This window comes from Marmota monax, unplaced genomic scaffold (genome assembly GCF_021218885.2).
Source record: "Marmota monax isolate L192 unplaced genomic scaffold, Marmota_monax_Labrador192_F-V1.1 WCK01_AAM20220418_F8-fsc00078, whole genome shotgun sequence".
Lineage (NCBI taxonomy): Eukaryota > Metazoa > Chordata > Mammalia > Rodentia > Sciuridae > Marmota > Marmota monax.
The window spans coordinates 5,477,294-5,493,687 of record NW_026694865.1 but is presented as its reverse complement, the minus strand read 5'-3'; the positions used below and the strand labels follow the sequence as shown (position 1 = coordinate 5,493,687).

Sequence of the window (16,394 nt, the reverse complement as noted above, 5' to 3'; positions counted from 1 at the left end):
TTATAATAAAATATTATACGAAAGCATAAATACTAGTTTAACAAACCCCTATATGTCTGTTAATCCCATCCCTTTTTTAAAAAATTTATTTTTAGTTATAGGTAGATACAATACCTTTATTTTACTTTTATGTGGTGCTGAGGATCGAACCCAGTGCCTCACACATACTAGGCGAGCACTTTACCTCTGAGCCACAATCCCAGTTCCCAATCCATCCCTTCTTAAAAGATATTTTCTGTCTTCTGTTGCCACTGATTACATAGGCTTCCTCTGTCTTCCCTCTCCCTTCAGATGAATGACTAACAGAATGTTTTGGGGGTGGGGGCGCGCACTGATCCACATCCCCAACTTTTTTAATTTTTTATTTTGAGACAGGTTATTGCTAAGCTGCTAAGTTGCTGAGGCTGACCTTGAACTTTTGATACTCCTGCCTCAGCCTTCTGATCTGCTGGGATTACAGTTGTGTGCCACTATGCCCAGCCAGAATGTATCATTCTTGAATCTTCTATATTGAGTACATAAACCTGCAGCAAAAGTATGAGGAGAAATTTAAACTTTTTGAATCATTTATTCAGGTAGCTATTTTTTAGCATCTGTATTTTATTATAAAATTAATCTAGTTTTAGTTGGATACAATACCTTTATTTTATTTTATTTATTTTTTAGTTGTAGTTGTCAATAACTTTATTTTTTATGTGGTGCTGAGAATAGAACCCAGGGCCTCGCACGCCCTAGGCGAGTGCTCTACCACTGAGCAACAATCCCAGCCCCACAATACCTTTATTTTATTTATTTATTTTTATGTGGTGCTGAGGATCAAACCCAACGCCTACCATGTGCTGGTTGAGCGCTCTACCTCTGAGCCACAACCCCAGCCTCCAGAAAGCTTTTTTTTTTAAAGTTCCTAAAACAGATGCACTCAGAGTAACTGAACTGGATGATCACTTCTACCAGTGGAAACCTTTTTATTGAATTTATATAAATTAGGTAGCCCATAACCTTGCCCTTATTCTATTCCATAGAAGTTCCCCTGTGCCTCTGGTGCTGAGCACAAAACGTGATTGTTGTCTTTGAGTACAAATATTTGGAAAAGCAGAGAAACCCTCTACTATGATGTGTATAAGATTTTAACTTATTTTTGACATAAGAATATATTGCTTCTATTCATTACTTTAAATGTAGAGACTCCCTTGTTTAAACAACCTTACTTTATTTTCAAGCATCTATTGAAATAATTTTCACTCTTCCAGGTACATAAAGTGACCACATAAAATGTAGGTTAGTTCTGCCCTTAAACCAAAGTATAGATTATAGACACATTTTCAATTTGCAACACCACAGTAGGCATTCTTGTTAAATTAGTGTGAGAAATTAACTTTATTTTGTACAAGGTACAATCCCTCTGCACAGTGAACAAATATATTACAAATCTGTGGTTTAAAAAAGTATTGCCATTTAATAGTATCTTTTATGCTATTGTACAATAAATTGTTTCTTCCTATTTATTTGAATTGTCTGCATATCATTTTATTTGATTGAAAATTGAGTTTCTGAAAAATAATCGAACAGATCTTTCCAAATCACCAATACAATGTACAGTGCACATGCTTAGGCTGACCCTGAACCTATTTGTGACAGTGCTAGACAGAAATTATTCTAACATTTTCTCTGTAAGATTGGAATGTCTTTTACCAGTGACTCCTAGATATGTGAAGGTGGTGTTGTTACCATAGATTAATCACATCCTCTGCCTTTTCCTTTCTGTATTGCCTGACTTGAGCTGTATTACATTGCCTTAAAAAGTCATAGAATGCTAGAGCTGAAGAGCTGGTAGAGCTCCCTTCCCACTCTGCTTCTTCACTTTTTATGCATGGGGGATAAAGGAGCCCAAACAGGCAAGTAACTTGACAAGAGTAATACAGAAGTCTCAACTCAGTGCTCTAGCCATTTCACCTCCTGCTGGATACACTTGCCAAGGGGGCAGTTTGCAGAAGAGAGGTGAAACTTGAAACTTGAGTGATGCTGCTTATTTGCAGTTTGTCAGGTAGCAGTTATTGCACATGCAGGATAAGGGAAGAAGATAAAACCTGGGATTGAGATGAAGTTTCTCCTTGCTGATTTGACTTTGCCATGCTGCTTCATCTTTGCTTGACAAAGATAATTGAGCACTTTGTGGCCCTAAAATACTGAGGTAAGTCTCATCTATTTTCTTTCTATATATGTATGAGAAATATTTACTTGGGTCTACAAAGTAATTTTCTAGTATTTATATTTTAATAAGGCTTTTTTGGAAAGTAAATTTTCTATTGCTGATCACTCGCTCCCATGCACACATGCAGCATTCATGTAAGTATTATATATTTTCCTCTAACACTAAAATTTGTTTATGCCTTGAGAAGTGGGGGAGGGGGATTTACTCGTTTATTTTCTTGCTTTTGCTGATTATTGCCCAAACTAATGGGTTCTATGGCAGACTTCCAATTTTTATCAAGGGTTTTAGAACTCCCACACAACCTGTAGCCATATTCCAGCTTTGCAGTCATTTAGATCCTTTTCTTTATACCTTTTTTAGAAGTCCTTTTTACTGGTTGTACAGTTTCCAGAGAATGAAGTGGAATAGGGGTGACCATTAGCTACCACAGTTTGCCTTTTCTGTTTTGAATTCTTATAAAGAGGTTCTCTGTAGGGCTTAGAAGCTAGTTCCATTGAAATTATCTGAGCCTTCTTTTACCTACATTCATTATTAATGGAAGATATAGACACATTTGACCACTGGGATCTGGAGCATTAACTCATTGGAACAGATATTTGGCCATCTCAGTAGTTTGTGATTTTAAGGTAGAAGCACTGCATAGCTTCATGTTCTGTTTACTATAAAGTTTTTACATCATATTAAAATTACTTATAGTCCATTCTTTGATCATTTATCTTATTTAGTTCCATCAAAAAGCATAATGTATGTTAAGCAACATAAACTTGCTGTATCCACATTTGTCTAATTTCCTTTTAGATTCTATACTGCAAACTCAAGATTTTTAACTGCTTGAAATCAAGTACTTTTGTGAGTCAAGGAGTGCCAACTAAATTGGGAAAGCCAAATAGCCATTTTTAGGGATACTTAATTTTTTAAAAAATATTTTTAGTTGTAGATGGACACAAATACCTTTATTTATTTTTATGTGGTGTGGAGGTTTGAACCCCTTGCCTCACACATGCTAGGTAAGTGCTCTATCACTAAACTCAACCCCAGCTCAGGATATTTAATTCTCATCAGTCTGTGACTACTTACTTAAAGCATAATCTCACAAAGCATAATGTCAGTGCTCTATTTCACATGGAATAACTTGGGTATTGCATGAACTAAGGCAATATGACAAGGCCAGGACTGACTTGCATTGTTCCAGAACTTTTAGTTGGCAAAATTTGGCAAAGCTGGCCTAGAGATCATTGGAGATTGAAAGAGACAACTGCACTTTGGAAACTAATTTTTTTTTCTTTTTCTTTCTTTCCGGCCGATTATCACAGGGCCGTAAAGAGAAAGTTAATTTGTGATTTTTAAAGTCTTGTTTTTAAAAATGAAGTTGTCAGCATCAGATTATATACTACTGTAATCATGACTGTTGTGACTTGATGGACCAGACATATATGTACAGGTACTTTAGGAATGGTATTAGAACAGTTCATATCTATGTACTAATTATCTCAGGTAGAAAAACAGATGTTGATGGAAATAGCAGCCAAAAATACAATACATTTCAGGTGCTTTAAAGTAATCCTCTCCCCTCTGCAGTCCCCTTTTCCTCCTAGGAAGGTTTACAAAACCTATTATTCTACATGCTTTATAAGCATCGTGTTTCAGAATATTAAAAAAAATTATATATATATATATATATATATATATATATATATATATATATATATATATAAATGCTGTATTTAGTTGAGGTTGATGAGTAGTGGTATCTTAAATGTTTTTTAAAAATCTCATAATCCAGGGCATTGGGGCTGGGGTGGGTAGGTGACAGGTTTTGCCTTTGTGAACAGACTTCCTTGAATAGTTACCCCAGTCCCACTTGGAAGCTCTTCTTTAGTTCCAGGTGAACTAATATGCAGCTGGAGTCAATCTGTACCATTATTTCAAGTCAAGGGATTGTCTTCTTTCAGAGAGTCAGAATATTCAGCAGAGAACACTGTAAGAGAGAAGCTTATCCCTCTTTAAGACTGCTTGTCCTGGGAGGGCCCATTGGCAGGACTCTGTCTTACTGGGAGAAGGTCATAATGACCAGGAATATGGCTGTTCCTAGGTAGGTCGTATGGATTCTGGACATAGCTGGAGTTATGACCGCGGCCTTCTTGGACCACACTGACTGTGGGCTCTAAGGAATATAGTGAAAAATGAGTTCAGAGAACAGATTAGCTTTGGTTGTCTTGTTGAGAAGGAAGAGAGTACTATTTAACTTGGCAGGGAGAGGAGCTAGGGGTTTATAAATCTATGACAAATATCTGAGGGTAAGAACTGAGGCTTACTCAAGAGATGGTAAACCTAAGTGAATGTGCTGTCAAGATCCCACTCTCTGGTCAACACCAAGAGACTTAGGATATCCAGAAATAGGGGTCTTATCAAAGAGCTCAGGAACATAGTTTAAACCAGGAGAAGATAGAAGAGGGCAACTTAGAAACTTGCAGATGTCCATTCTGATTATTTTCTTTTTTAAACTGGGATTTGTATCCACATCAGTTGAAGTGCGTGGACCCATTCCCCATCCCCACTATTTCTGCTTCATATTAGTTCTGGTGTTTTTTTAAAGCAGAGTTACAAGAATTTGATTTCCTGCATTAGAGGGGAGGGCAATATTGGGTTCACTTTGGATTCCTTAAAAAGCAACCAAAGGAAGGGTGTATTGTCAAGACAGGGTGAGTAGAGAGGGTTTGTTTTTACTTGATGCTGTACTATGGCCCTGATTTCACTAAGTTACTTATTTGAGACACCTACCAACTTCATATATATTTTTATTAGATGTCGACAAGGTTGGCACATCTGTGTACGGAGACCCCCTGTGCACAGGCGACTTCATTTCTACATAGCTGCTTTCTGGAAGCTTGCAGGTGAGGATGGGTGGGTCTTTAATTGTGGCATAAGGGTTTTCACTGCTGTTCAAGGAACAGGTACTAGAACTGCACACGGATTCTTTCATGTAATCTGCAAGGCAAGAGAGATTCCTTAGGACAAGCAAGGACATAAGTTGTCATTTAAGAATCAGGAACAGGCTGCAGTTGAGTTTATTGGCCATCAGGAACCTGAGGCTAGAAAAACCTATGATAATTGAAGATTTATTTATTTATTAAATGTCTTAAGGTAGTCTTTTCTGGGTAGGCAGAGTTCTTTCTCAAAGAAACTTACATTTTTGGAGGTTAGGAAAGTATTTGTTTTTAGTAATTAGATACGAATTTATGACACCCATAATACACTTTCACTTACAGTTTTTTTTTTTAGTTGTAGATGGATACAATACCTTTTTTAAAATTTATTTTTATGTGGTGACAAGGATCAAACCCAGTGCCTCACACATGCTAGGCAAGCGCTCTACCTCTGAGTTACAACCCCAGCCCTCACCCTCATGTATAGTTTTGAGAAGTAATATTTTGCATTTTGTAGAATGAAGGCCCAGAGGTCACAACTAGAAACAGCAGTGCTAAGACTTGAATCCATGCCTTGGCACTCTTGGCCTGTGTGTTTTCTGTAATATCGTTCTGAATTCTTTCTGATGATTAAGAGGCTTCAGTTCAGAAGAAGCATAAAGATGTTTTTTAGCATAAGTGTCAGCAATTTAGCAACCTTTAGGTGGTAGACTAGTGGTATCCCTGCCTTTCAGGAGCTCCTGAATACATAGTTGGGTAGATAAGTATAAAAAGAACCTCAGTCTCAAAATAGACTTTGGGAAGTTCCTGTTTTCTAGCAAGCTTGCACTGTATCTTCTAGGGTTGCTTTCTCCAATTCTCATGAATGCTGAAACCTATTTCAGCAGTATCGTCCTCTGACACTAGAACTAGTGCTGTCTTTCCTGCCACCTCTCAGTTGCCTCATCTCCAAGACTTCAGGGTACGTGAAACTGGCTTCCAGTCATGAAACAAGGGAATTGTAGCTCCACTGGAGGAAGTCACTGAGGTCTCACAGGGAAAGGGGATTTCCTCCTTCAACTGCTACACTATTCCCTTTTTGGTGACGATTTCTCCCTCCTGTAGATCATCACAAGTGAGGTAGGACTTGCCTGGAAAAAAAAGTAGACTATACTATGTAGTCTGACAGCTCTGACCCTCATATGGAAGGCTTTGGCAGATGGGGAGTCTAGAAACAAATACTGAGTCATAGGTCCTTGATACTAAAGAGTGATTTAAGAGGACTTTCAGCTCTAAATTTCTATGAAAGATAGCAGGTGATGAAATTCTCTCATAGTCTTTCACTAAAACCCCACAATTTACATTTTAGGTTGCTGTTTATCTATGCTGTCTCTAGCTTGTGAGATTATTGAAAATGTTTAAAGTGAAAGTGATATAACTCAAGGGGTAACTAGATGTGCCTTGGGCCAATGAGAGGAGAGCACTCCATGAGGCAGAAGGTGGTGGGATGTGTGCCACCACAAGTAGTCTTTTCTCAAAACAGGTAATTGGTTGGGATGGGATTATTTTTTCTGTTAATTTATGCATCTGTGCTGCAATTATTTGTTTTCTCAGGTAACATTTCCTCAATCTTGTACAAAAGTACATTCATTCATTTGTTCCTTCAGATGTTTACATTGCTGGATGATACAGGTATTACTGATAGAGTGATAATTATTATTTACTCCTTCCTCTGCCTAACTGCTTATGATGAAATTGAGACTTACAGTGAGGAATTGAGTTCCCCAGGCTCATACTGCTTCAGTAGCAGACAAATTGTAGAGTCAGACTCAGTACTTTCTGCAACTAGAAAGGGATGTTTTGCCTTTGTCTTAGATTATGACTTCTTTATAGCATATGACCACAGAGAGAAGGAGAAAACATTCTTACAATATAACAAGCAGTCTCAGGTAGTTTCGGCAAGGATTAAAGAAAGGCTGAATAGGCCCAACAGCTGGTGGAGGATCACTTGGGGAGAGGTGGCTGTGGGTCCTAGATCATGACCTGCCCAATCCCACATACAATTTGCCTCTCAGTAGGTGCTTTGTTTTATTGATACAAAGAATGGTGGTAAATCCAAGAAGCCCAAGATGGCCCATGGGTCCCAGTGTGGATTCTCTACTTAGCCAGCCAATGAGTAAGGCAATATGATTCAGGGCTTTTTATCTGGAAACTGTGTATTATTTAAAGAAAGGTTATCACAGCTGTTTGGTTGCATATTTTCTAGAATTTGAGGAATAGCAATAGCTCAATTTGTGTGGCACAAATTCCTTTTGACACTTCTCATATCTTTCTGTGAAGGGGACTGAGCACAAAGGAATGTTATTAATATTTTGAAAACAAGGAGACTGAATCCAGAAAGTTTGTTACATAATGTTTAATGTTAGTAAGTAGTTAAGTTAGGACTCAATCCCTGTCTTCTCTGATAACTGAGCAGGATGTTTTTCCCTCAGGACATCTTGTTATCCAGAGCTCCTGCCCTTATCTCTAAATGTAAGCGATCTGCAGATGCTTTACCTTACTGTGGACAAGGAATACCTTTAAACTGGGGCCAAACCCTGCTGAGAGAAAAAGGCTAAGCTGTAAACTTGATGCCTCCTGTGGGTATCCCACAATCAAGCTATGGTAGTTGGGGAGCCTTGAAATTCAAGCTCAATGCCTAAAAGAGATCAGGTAGCCAGTGGTATCTCCTTCACATTTTTTGTTAGAAAGTCAGGGCTGCTTTCAATATTTGGGGAATAAATTGATTGCTTTGGAGCAGGACATATATTTAAATCGATAAAAGAGAAGTTTGGTTTGGTGGGAAGGGATTAGGCTCAGATAGAGGTATCTTCCATTTAAGGGCCAGAGGTCAAGACAAGGGATGTAGAACTGCATGAGGATAGTGGGGAGAGTATGCGTGTGTTGGGTATTACTCCATCTTTGCTGGGAACTAGAGGATGAGGAAGAGCAAGGCAAACTGGAAAACTCTACCTCACAAAGCTACTCTCCAGCTGAGTTACTCACCTGCATGCAAGAAGGGAGGGCAGGGGAAGGGGAAGAATAACCAGTTGCTTAGATACTTCCTCATCTTTTTACAGCCCCACCCCCACCCAGTCCATGCCCTTTGGGTATTTTGAAAAAAAAAAAGGGGAAGCTTCAGCCAAGGCTACCCAAGCTCTGGGGAGTCACTCCTCTGGGACCTTGTAATTAGTATCAGAATTGAAGGCTTAGTCTTTATAAGTGACCTGGCATTTGCTCTCATTAACTCTTACCTCTTCCCAAATCACATGTGATCAAGTATCATCACTAGCTTTTGAAGTAAACTAAACATCCTTTTATGAGGAAGCACAAATTCAGAGAGAGGAAATGGCTTTCCAAAGCCACCTCGAGAAGGGGAGAGAGAAAAGCATTTAGCAGTAAAAGTGGTCTCAGCCCCAGGATGAAAGTGGGTGTAGTTCTTCAGTAAGTAACAGGAAAAAGAGTGGGCACAGACCGAATTAAGACTGGGAATGTTGGAACTGGAAAGGGCCTTAGAGGCGGTGCTAGGACAACTCCATTCTTTTGAAAGAGGAAGAACCCAAGATCCAAAACACAGTGCTGTGACCTAGTCGGTACCACACAAGGAAAAGAACCCAAATCTCTCAATTTATAGTCAAGGGCTTTTTTCCATTGCGTTCAGAGAATACATGGATTCTTAGCAGTTCTGATTTCGTTTTGCCCTGTAGTTTTAGGAAATGATTTAATTTGTGGTACAAACTAGTTGTTAATTTGGGGTTTAACCAATAAGGATTTGTTTCATGTCTTTTGTAAGTATTTCTATAAAGTTTTGAACCATGACATTTCATTTTTCTCTTTGTGAATTCTCTTGTTCAGATATGTTGGTCCCTAACACCTGCTGGTACATTTGCCTACACAATTCTTTTGTCTTTAGTTTAAAGGATGATTATAGCCAGAGTAGTGAAACAAAACCTGACTGCCTGCCTGCTAGGGCCTTTCATGCATGCAGAGGCTCAGATGTGTGATTCTATAAAACAGGAATGGAATGGTGCCAAAGCAGAGATACTGCTTTCCTTAGCTTTGTTTTACATTTATGGTTTTGAGTCTAAAAGTAGCTACCTTAATCACAATGCACAGGATGATAAAGGACACAGGAAAGTTGTGCTCTCATTTATTAGCATCTGGGCCTGTCTGAGCTTATTCACATTTGAGTCATGCATATTCTCAGCACTGAAAAGGCCCTTAGAGACCTTTCTGCCCAATCCCCATGTGTATTTCAGAAAACAACTAAAGTCACAGTAATGGAATGGACAGCTAGCTCTCTGTCCTTTCTGGTTTTTTTTTTTTTTTTCACCCTGAAATGGTGTTTGCTTCCATTTGGATGGTTTTTAAGTCAGAACTTTTAGAAAAATTGCTAGTCATTCTCGCAAGGAAGTAGCCTGGGTCTGACCTCCTGTCCTTAGACAATTCTCTTTGGCTTTGAATATTCTAATGATGATAGTCACTCACCCTTAGTGTTCTCTTTCTCAGAACATGTTACTTACCACCACACCTGCCCCTTGCTCACCCCACTTATAGTAACCATCACCATAAGAGCTGTAGCTCTCACTTGGTTAGGAGATGGTTGTATCTTGGGGCTAAGTCTGAAAGGTCAGAAAAGTAACCTGGGAAATAGGGTCAGTCTAGACCAGTGGTTTCTAAATGGTAGTTGGATAATAAGCTGCTTAAGGATTCCCTGAGGTATCAAAAATGCAGAGTCTAGGACCCCCTTCATCTACTGCCTCAGAATCTCAGGGAAATGGTATATGAGTACCTGCAGTATTCAACTTAACAGATGATCCTGGTGCAGAGCTAGATTTAGGGTATCCATTGGGACCTTTACTGTCAGTCATTAGCTCTTTCAGTTTAGCTGAGACTCGTCTAAACAGACCTCAGAGACAAAATGACAGCCCCTTTACATTAGTACAGTGATTATAATATGCAAAAACATTTCCCATCTGTGGTTTTATTGGTTACTCATGATAACCTTGTTAGATAATAGGAGAGGCATTTGACAAAAGGATACGCATAATTATCCCAACCTTGCAGATGAGGAAACTGAGCCCTGGGGAGCTCACAGTTAATACCAAAGCCCCTTATTTTATATGTTCTGGCATTTAAACCTAGGACTTAGTCCAGGGGCAGGACTTGACCTTTCATTTTTGGCTTCACCCATAGACTTCCTAGAGGGAGTTATCTGTCTTGCATTTCCTATGTGTTAGGGTACTCTTGGGAGCCGAGATCTCTTGAGGTAAAGTGCATACAATATTAGCACTGGGTATCATTTTCATCCCTTATGCCCCAGAAAGGCAGCAGGTGCAGGGTGGCGTTCTTCACCAGCACGACAGGAGGCCTCTGGGGCAGGTAGATTGACTTTATTTCAGATTTTATTATCAATTTAACTCATACTAATTGGTGGGATAATGACGTTCTACATTTCCGAAGACATTTAGTTGGCATCTATATAAAACCCACAAGCGTTTGCTAAGCAGGTGCAACTGAAATCGAAAGATGAATTCATTATTATTATGATTTCTCCTCTTGGGCAGAGCTACCCAGCAGCCCCAGGTCCTGTGGCCTTTTAATTTTTGTTTTAAGGGAGTGGGTTGAGATATGCAGTTTCTCTCAGGCAGAATTCCTGGTCATTTCAGATCTGTACTTTCTCTTGCTAAGCCCTTTGTAATAGGACGTCAGGATTGGATACTCTACCTTTGAAGCCTTTGTCCATAATGTATGTGTTCTGACGTCTATCCATTCCACAAGCACCTGTGTAAAAATACGGGAAGAAAATATGGGGGTGAGGTTTATCTAGACTGCTTATGTTCTTACTCTTTTTATTTCCCTTTCTCCCTTAACCAAAAAATAGTTATTGGTAGAAAATTTTTCTGGGCTTAATCTACCCTGAATCCGTTTGCATGTATAGGAATTCTTAAAAGGCTCGAGGCGTTAAGGTGTGCCACAGCGCCCCCTGGCACACTCGGTCTTCCCTTTAACCTTCACCTCAGGAGAGTGCCTTTTAGGAGGTAATAAAAGGCAGTTCCGATGTCACATGCAGTCACTGTAAGTGAAGTTCCAGGCTCCAAAGGTACAGGATAAGAAGAAGCAGGACCAGTTTTTAGCTTGAGGGAAGCATGTAGGATAATCCAACTCTCCTTTCTGTTGGATTTTGGAATGGGTTGGAGACAGTGTTTCTCATCTCTCTCAGCTCTGGTCTTGCCTATCCTCTCTTGAATCCAAGACTCAATGAGGGGAGTCAGAGGGGGGTACACAGATGGCTGAGGTTCTTGATTAGTCATCTTTATAGGAAGTATAGTAATCCAGAACCATTCTCTCAGTTACCCGTTTTTGGGGGGTGGGCCACTAGTATATAATTGAGATTTATTTTTGAAAAGTATTACTGGTGTTTTTCCAGCTCCAAGAATTTCTTTCTCCCTTTTGCTGTCAGTTTTTTTTCCTAGGTTCCCACAATGCATGGTCCTGATCCCTAGTCAGGCAGGATATAAAGCTTCAGGGACCATGTTTGGGTTATTTTGTCACTGCTGATCTCAGAAAAGAAATGGTCTAGTATTTCTAAGTTGGGACAGTAATAACTCTGGCTCAAAGTTAAAGCCACCCGTCCCCAGCTTTTGCAGACATTATATAAAGCAAGGCATGCAGCAGGTGCTTACTAAAATACAGTGTGACTCCACTTAACTCTTCCCCTGTTTCTGACACTGAAGACCAACCACTGCTGCTCTCTTCCACAGAGTTCACAAGTTGAATTTGCAGGGTTTCATTGCTGTCTAACTGCTGTGTACACATTACTGAGTGATACAGCAGAACCAGACCCAAGTTTTTCTCAAGTTGGCCATTCTTCTAAAAGGCCTACAAGCTGTGTCCTGCAGAAACAAGACTGCACTAGTCTCGATATCAGTATCTAGTATCAGACTAGCACTTTGTACCAGACAAGAGATTTCTTTGCCCTGACTTAAGGAGGGTGGTTAGGCTGTTATTTTTTTTTCTTTTTTTATAGAACAGAGCCCCAAAGAGTGGCAGAGACTTGCTTAAGACCATACCAGCAAGTGAGAAGTTGAGTTGCAACTAGGGCCCAGATATCCCCAACTGTTCTCTACCATTGACCACCAACTAGCCTGCCTGAATGTAAGCTGCCAAATGACAATATGTGGTGCTTGGCTATGCCCTGACATGAGCCCAGAGCATGCTCTCATGTGGAAAGAGATATAAGGTGGTGGTGGCATGTGTATTGGCAGGGAGGCGTAGTTGGTAGGGTTATTGAGTGTCCTAGCTACTGTCCGGGATACCCATAGTCAAAAACACAGCTTCTGTGGCTGGGATTGTGGCTCAGTGGCAGGACGCTTGCCTCACATGTGTGAGGCACTGGGTTCGATCCTTAACACCATATAAAAATTCAAAACAAAACACAGCATCTGGGTATGGGTATAGAGTACTTGCTGCCTATGCGGGGTCAATAGGTGGATGAATTGAGAACTTTTGCTCTTTCTAGTGCTACGGGACCCAGGACCTTCAGAAGTTGGTAGAGCTGCTTGATATCCCTTGAGCTCCTGAAGCCCCCTGGAACTGAGGTTGGGCCCAGAGTTGTCCAGTGTCTTATGGCCCTGCCCCAGGGTGCCCTAGAAACCAGTCTGTGAAGACACAGTGACTAGAGAAGATATTTTCTGGTCATTAATTTTATTCATTCCTTTGATACCTACTTCTATAACTCCTATCCCCATGCTCCTATTTTAGGACTTGCCACATTTCCTTTTTGCACCTCTCCCAAGCCACCAGGTTCAAGCTTAATATATGAATACAGAGGGCGTTGGTTGACAGATCCTCCCTTAGTTTCCCCAGATTCTGCTCTGCAACCCTACCCAGTGATCTGGGAATGCTTAAATTTGCCCTTGGTGGGTCTGGGGTCTCTAGGGGACTTTTGGCTTTTTGGTCAGAGAACAAACTCTGTTACCTGCACTAATAGGGACTGGAGAATTCCAAAGGTGTCACCATCCCCAAGCCATTTTCCATTTCCCAAGGGTTGCATTTTATGGGCTACAGGGAGTGCAGTTATATTGAGTCCCTTCCACCTAAAGCAACCCAGGTTTGTCCACATCTACTGGCCATGCTAGAACAGATTCAGACAGATTGCCTTCTTAGGGCTGGGCATTGGATTGGCATTGGGAAGGAGGGGAAGGTTCAGCAACAAGACTTCTGGGGCCATAGGAGTGGCTCAGGTAGGGATGGGGAGTAGATCAGGGGCTGGGTCTGGTCTGAGAGGGTGGAGGGTAGGTCTGGGGCATCTGACCTGGCGAGTGTGGCTCAGCGTGGTGGCTGAGGTGTCTAAGTTCAATGTAGAAGTCCTCGGGCGGGTACCTGGCCTCCAGGGCACTGATCTGGAAATGGGAGTCTAGTGAGAGGAATGACAGGGAGGAGCCATTATTTCTGGGGCCTGGTGTGGTAGGAAGAGGGGGTGGGAAGTATCTGAGGAGGCAAGGGTCAGGGTGGAGCAGCCTAGAAGGAATCAAGGCCTCAATGTGTAAAGTCCAAAGGGGCCAGGGCTGATGGAGCAGGGTATCTGCTAGAGAGCCAAGGCCATCTGCCTTGTTTCCCCCATACCTCCCACCTCCACCCCATACAGGGCACAGGGAGGAAGCCCTTGAAAGGAGCACTTTGGGAGGGCCTGGGTCAGACAAAAGTCCTTATCCCAGACGGTGAGCAGACCTTTTGCTTCCATCTAGAATCCCCATATTCCAGCCCTACCTGTCTTCCTTTGTGGTCCCAAGGGTCATTAGCCACCCACTCCCTATAATCTTTTACAGAAATTAAGGGAGTCCTGGGCTTCATTTGCTTGGGTTTCTCCCTGCTCCCATTCTCCCTGGGGCAAACCGTGCTCAGGACTTACAACCTTCTCCCTTTGAGCTGGGTTAGGGCCCTCTCAACATGGAAGAAGAAAACGGTGGATCATGATGAGGGGAACCAGACTGAAACCACTACTGACCTAACACGTTCACATAGCTGTAGGGGGTCCAGCCTGCTGTGTCTCTGTCAAGGGACTTGTTACTGAGCTGTTTGGAGAGTAGGAAAGCCAGTTAATACCTAGTTCCCCCGGGTTCCCTCCCCAGCCGTCACTTGGTTCCACCTCAGCACACCCACTCCTGTGATGATTTTGGACACGGAGGGGAGGGAAGTACTAGATGAGAACCAAAATAGGGGCGTGAGTCACCATATTGTGGCTGAGGCCAATGGGAACAGAACATCCCTCGTCCACACTGTCAGGTTGAAGTTATAGGATTCCCAGGCTCTTGTGGCAAGGGAGAGGGCAGGAGCAGGGCCTCCCAATGGCCAAGAAGGCTTGAAGCAAGTGAGCCTCTTTCAGGGGTGGGGCTAAGCTGCACGAAAGGGGCTCTGGAAGTGCCTCAACTGTAACATGAGGCCATTGCCACCACAGAGGTAGGTGTCAAAGCTGCCCACAGTGTTTGCCACCTGACCTGGGACGCATGATAGTCTCCCTTTCATATGACCGAAAGCCTCAGGGCAGGAAGTCTGGAGGCTTATGTTCAATTCTCCCTACACCTCACAGCCACCCTTCATAAAAGGCAAGCATGTTATCCTCATTTCACACACACGGGGACCTGAGTTCTGGCTTTGAGCTTTGCTTGAGGACACACAAGGAGTCAGTGGCAGAGCTGAGTCTAGAACTCTGACCTCAGCTCCCAGTCCGGTATCCTTTTGATGTTGCCATAGCTTGTTGCTTCTGCTATATCCCTTTCTGCCACATTGAGGGGTCCTTGATCATGTAGAAGCACTCTGGGGTGAGGTGAGGTGAGCCAGAGAGTCAGAATACCCAGTAGGGTGCTCCGCAGTAACTTTGGCCCCTTACTGAAAGGTGCTTCCCTGTAAATTGAGACCAAGAATGCCATTGTCTTTCATTTCTAGTGTCTTTTGCCTCTAGCCTGCTGCAGCCTTGGTAATGTGGTCTTCTACTGGGAAACTCCAAATTTTCTTAAGATCCCAGCTACTCAAGTCTAAAGGTAAAGCCTGGAACAGAGGTCTGAACAAAAGGGACACACACACAAAGTGGCCAGTGCTAGTGGACTATGTGTGGGGTTGATGGCCACAGACTTTACAAGGGGGCCTCCAGGTACCCCACATGCAGCACTCCTGTTCATAGGAAAACAGGCTGGGAGGGGTTAGAGGATGGTGCCTTGACTGGTTGCTTGAGGCTGTACAGAGTCTTTGTTAGCATTGCTGTGGGGTTTAGGCTTCAGTACTCCCAAGTCTGTGGACTGGTGGTTTTTCTCCAGGGGGCAGACAAGGAGGGTGGAATTCCTAGAGCTCCAAGTCAGTGGCCTGGAATATGAAAGCTATGCTCCTGGCCCAGAATAGATGTTATAGGAAGCCAGGAGTCCTGGAACTGCTCATTCCTCAAAATGGCTCTGCTGGTGTGTGTGTGTGTGTATGTATGTATATGTGTACATGTATGTGTGGGCACATACATAGGTGTCAGGAGGTTTGTAGCATGAAACCATTACTCCTTGTCCTTGGGTCTATTTGTCCTCATTCTCTCTCCCAGTGCCTGGTCACATACTAGCACATTAAGGGGGCACACTACTATTATCTATAAACAGATATACTGAGACAGCCCTGCCCAAAGGCCTGTGACTAAGATCATCTTGCTGTGCCATCACAATCTTCCCAACTCCCTGTCGAAGTGGACACTGGCTATGGCTGATGTTTGAGTTACACATCTCTTGTGTTGGTTCAGATTGCAACAAATGGTGTGTACTGATGACACAGTATGTTCAAGTTCAAAAGACATTGAGTGGTTGAGTAATGGTATATTGTGCTGGTTACACACATTGTATTGCTAACATTCTGTAATGATTTGTGGTAGGTAGTATAGTGTTTTGATTATGTGTTGATGTTGGCAAAGGTGTCTAAATGGAATATACATGGTTATATGTAACAAGAAAGCTACATATGATGATTAAATGACTTGATACCAATTGGTTCCACACAAGGTGCAGGGGTATGTTACATAGAGAGAGATGCTGTAGGTTGGTTACATGTGATGCCTGCTGGTTACAGTACACTTGGCTCCACATACATGCTCTCATTACATGATTCTGTGTTTACATGTACCATGAATCCCAAGCCTGCTCTTAATGAATTAGTTCCATGTGGGCAGAGGTGAAGGCTAAATGAGAGAACAGTGGATGGGGGCT

General features: G+C 42.0%; 1 protein-coding gene across 1 annotated transcript in view; it reads right to left on the bottom strand.

The window, feature by feature from the left end:
- Nucleotides 1-3,935: 3,935 nt before the first annotated feature.
- Nucleotides 3,936-16,394, bottom strand: part of Megf11 (multiple EGF like domains 11) — an 83,276-nt gene continuing 70,817 nt past the window's right edge. Inside the window, exons 18-21 of the mRNA XM_046426696.2 lie at nt 14,168-14,234; nt 13,475-13,576; nt 10,885-10,941; nt 3,936-5,200 (exon numbers count right to left, since the gene is read on the bottom strand). Coding sequence (XP_046282652.2) covers nt 4,977-5,200; nt 10,885-10,941; nt 13,475-13,576; nt 14,168-14,234 — 450 coding nt within the window. The 3' untranslated portion in view covers nt 3,936-4,976. The remainder of the gene's footprint in view (nt 5,201-10,884; nt 10,942-13,474; nt 13,577-14,167; nt 14,235-16,394) is intronic.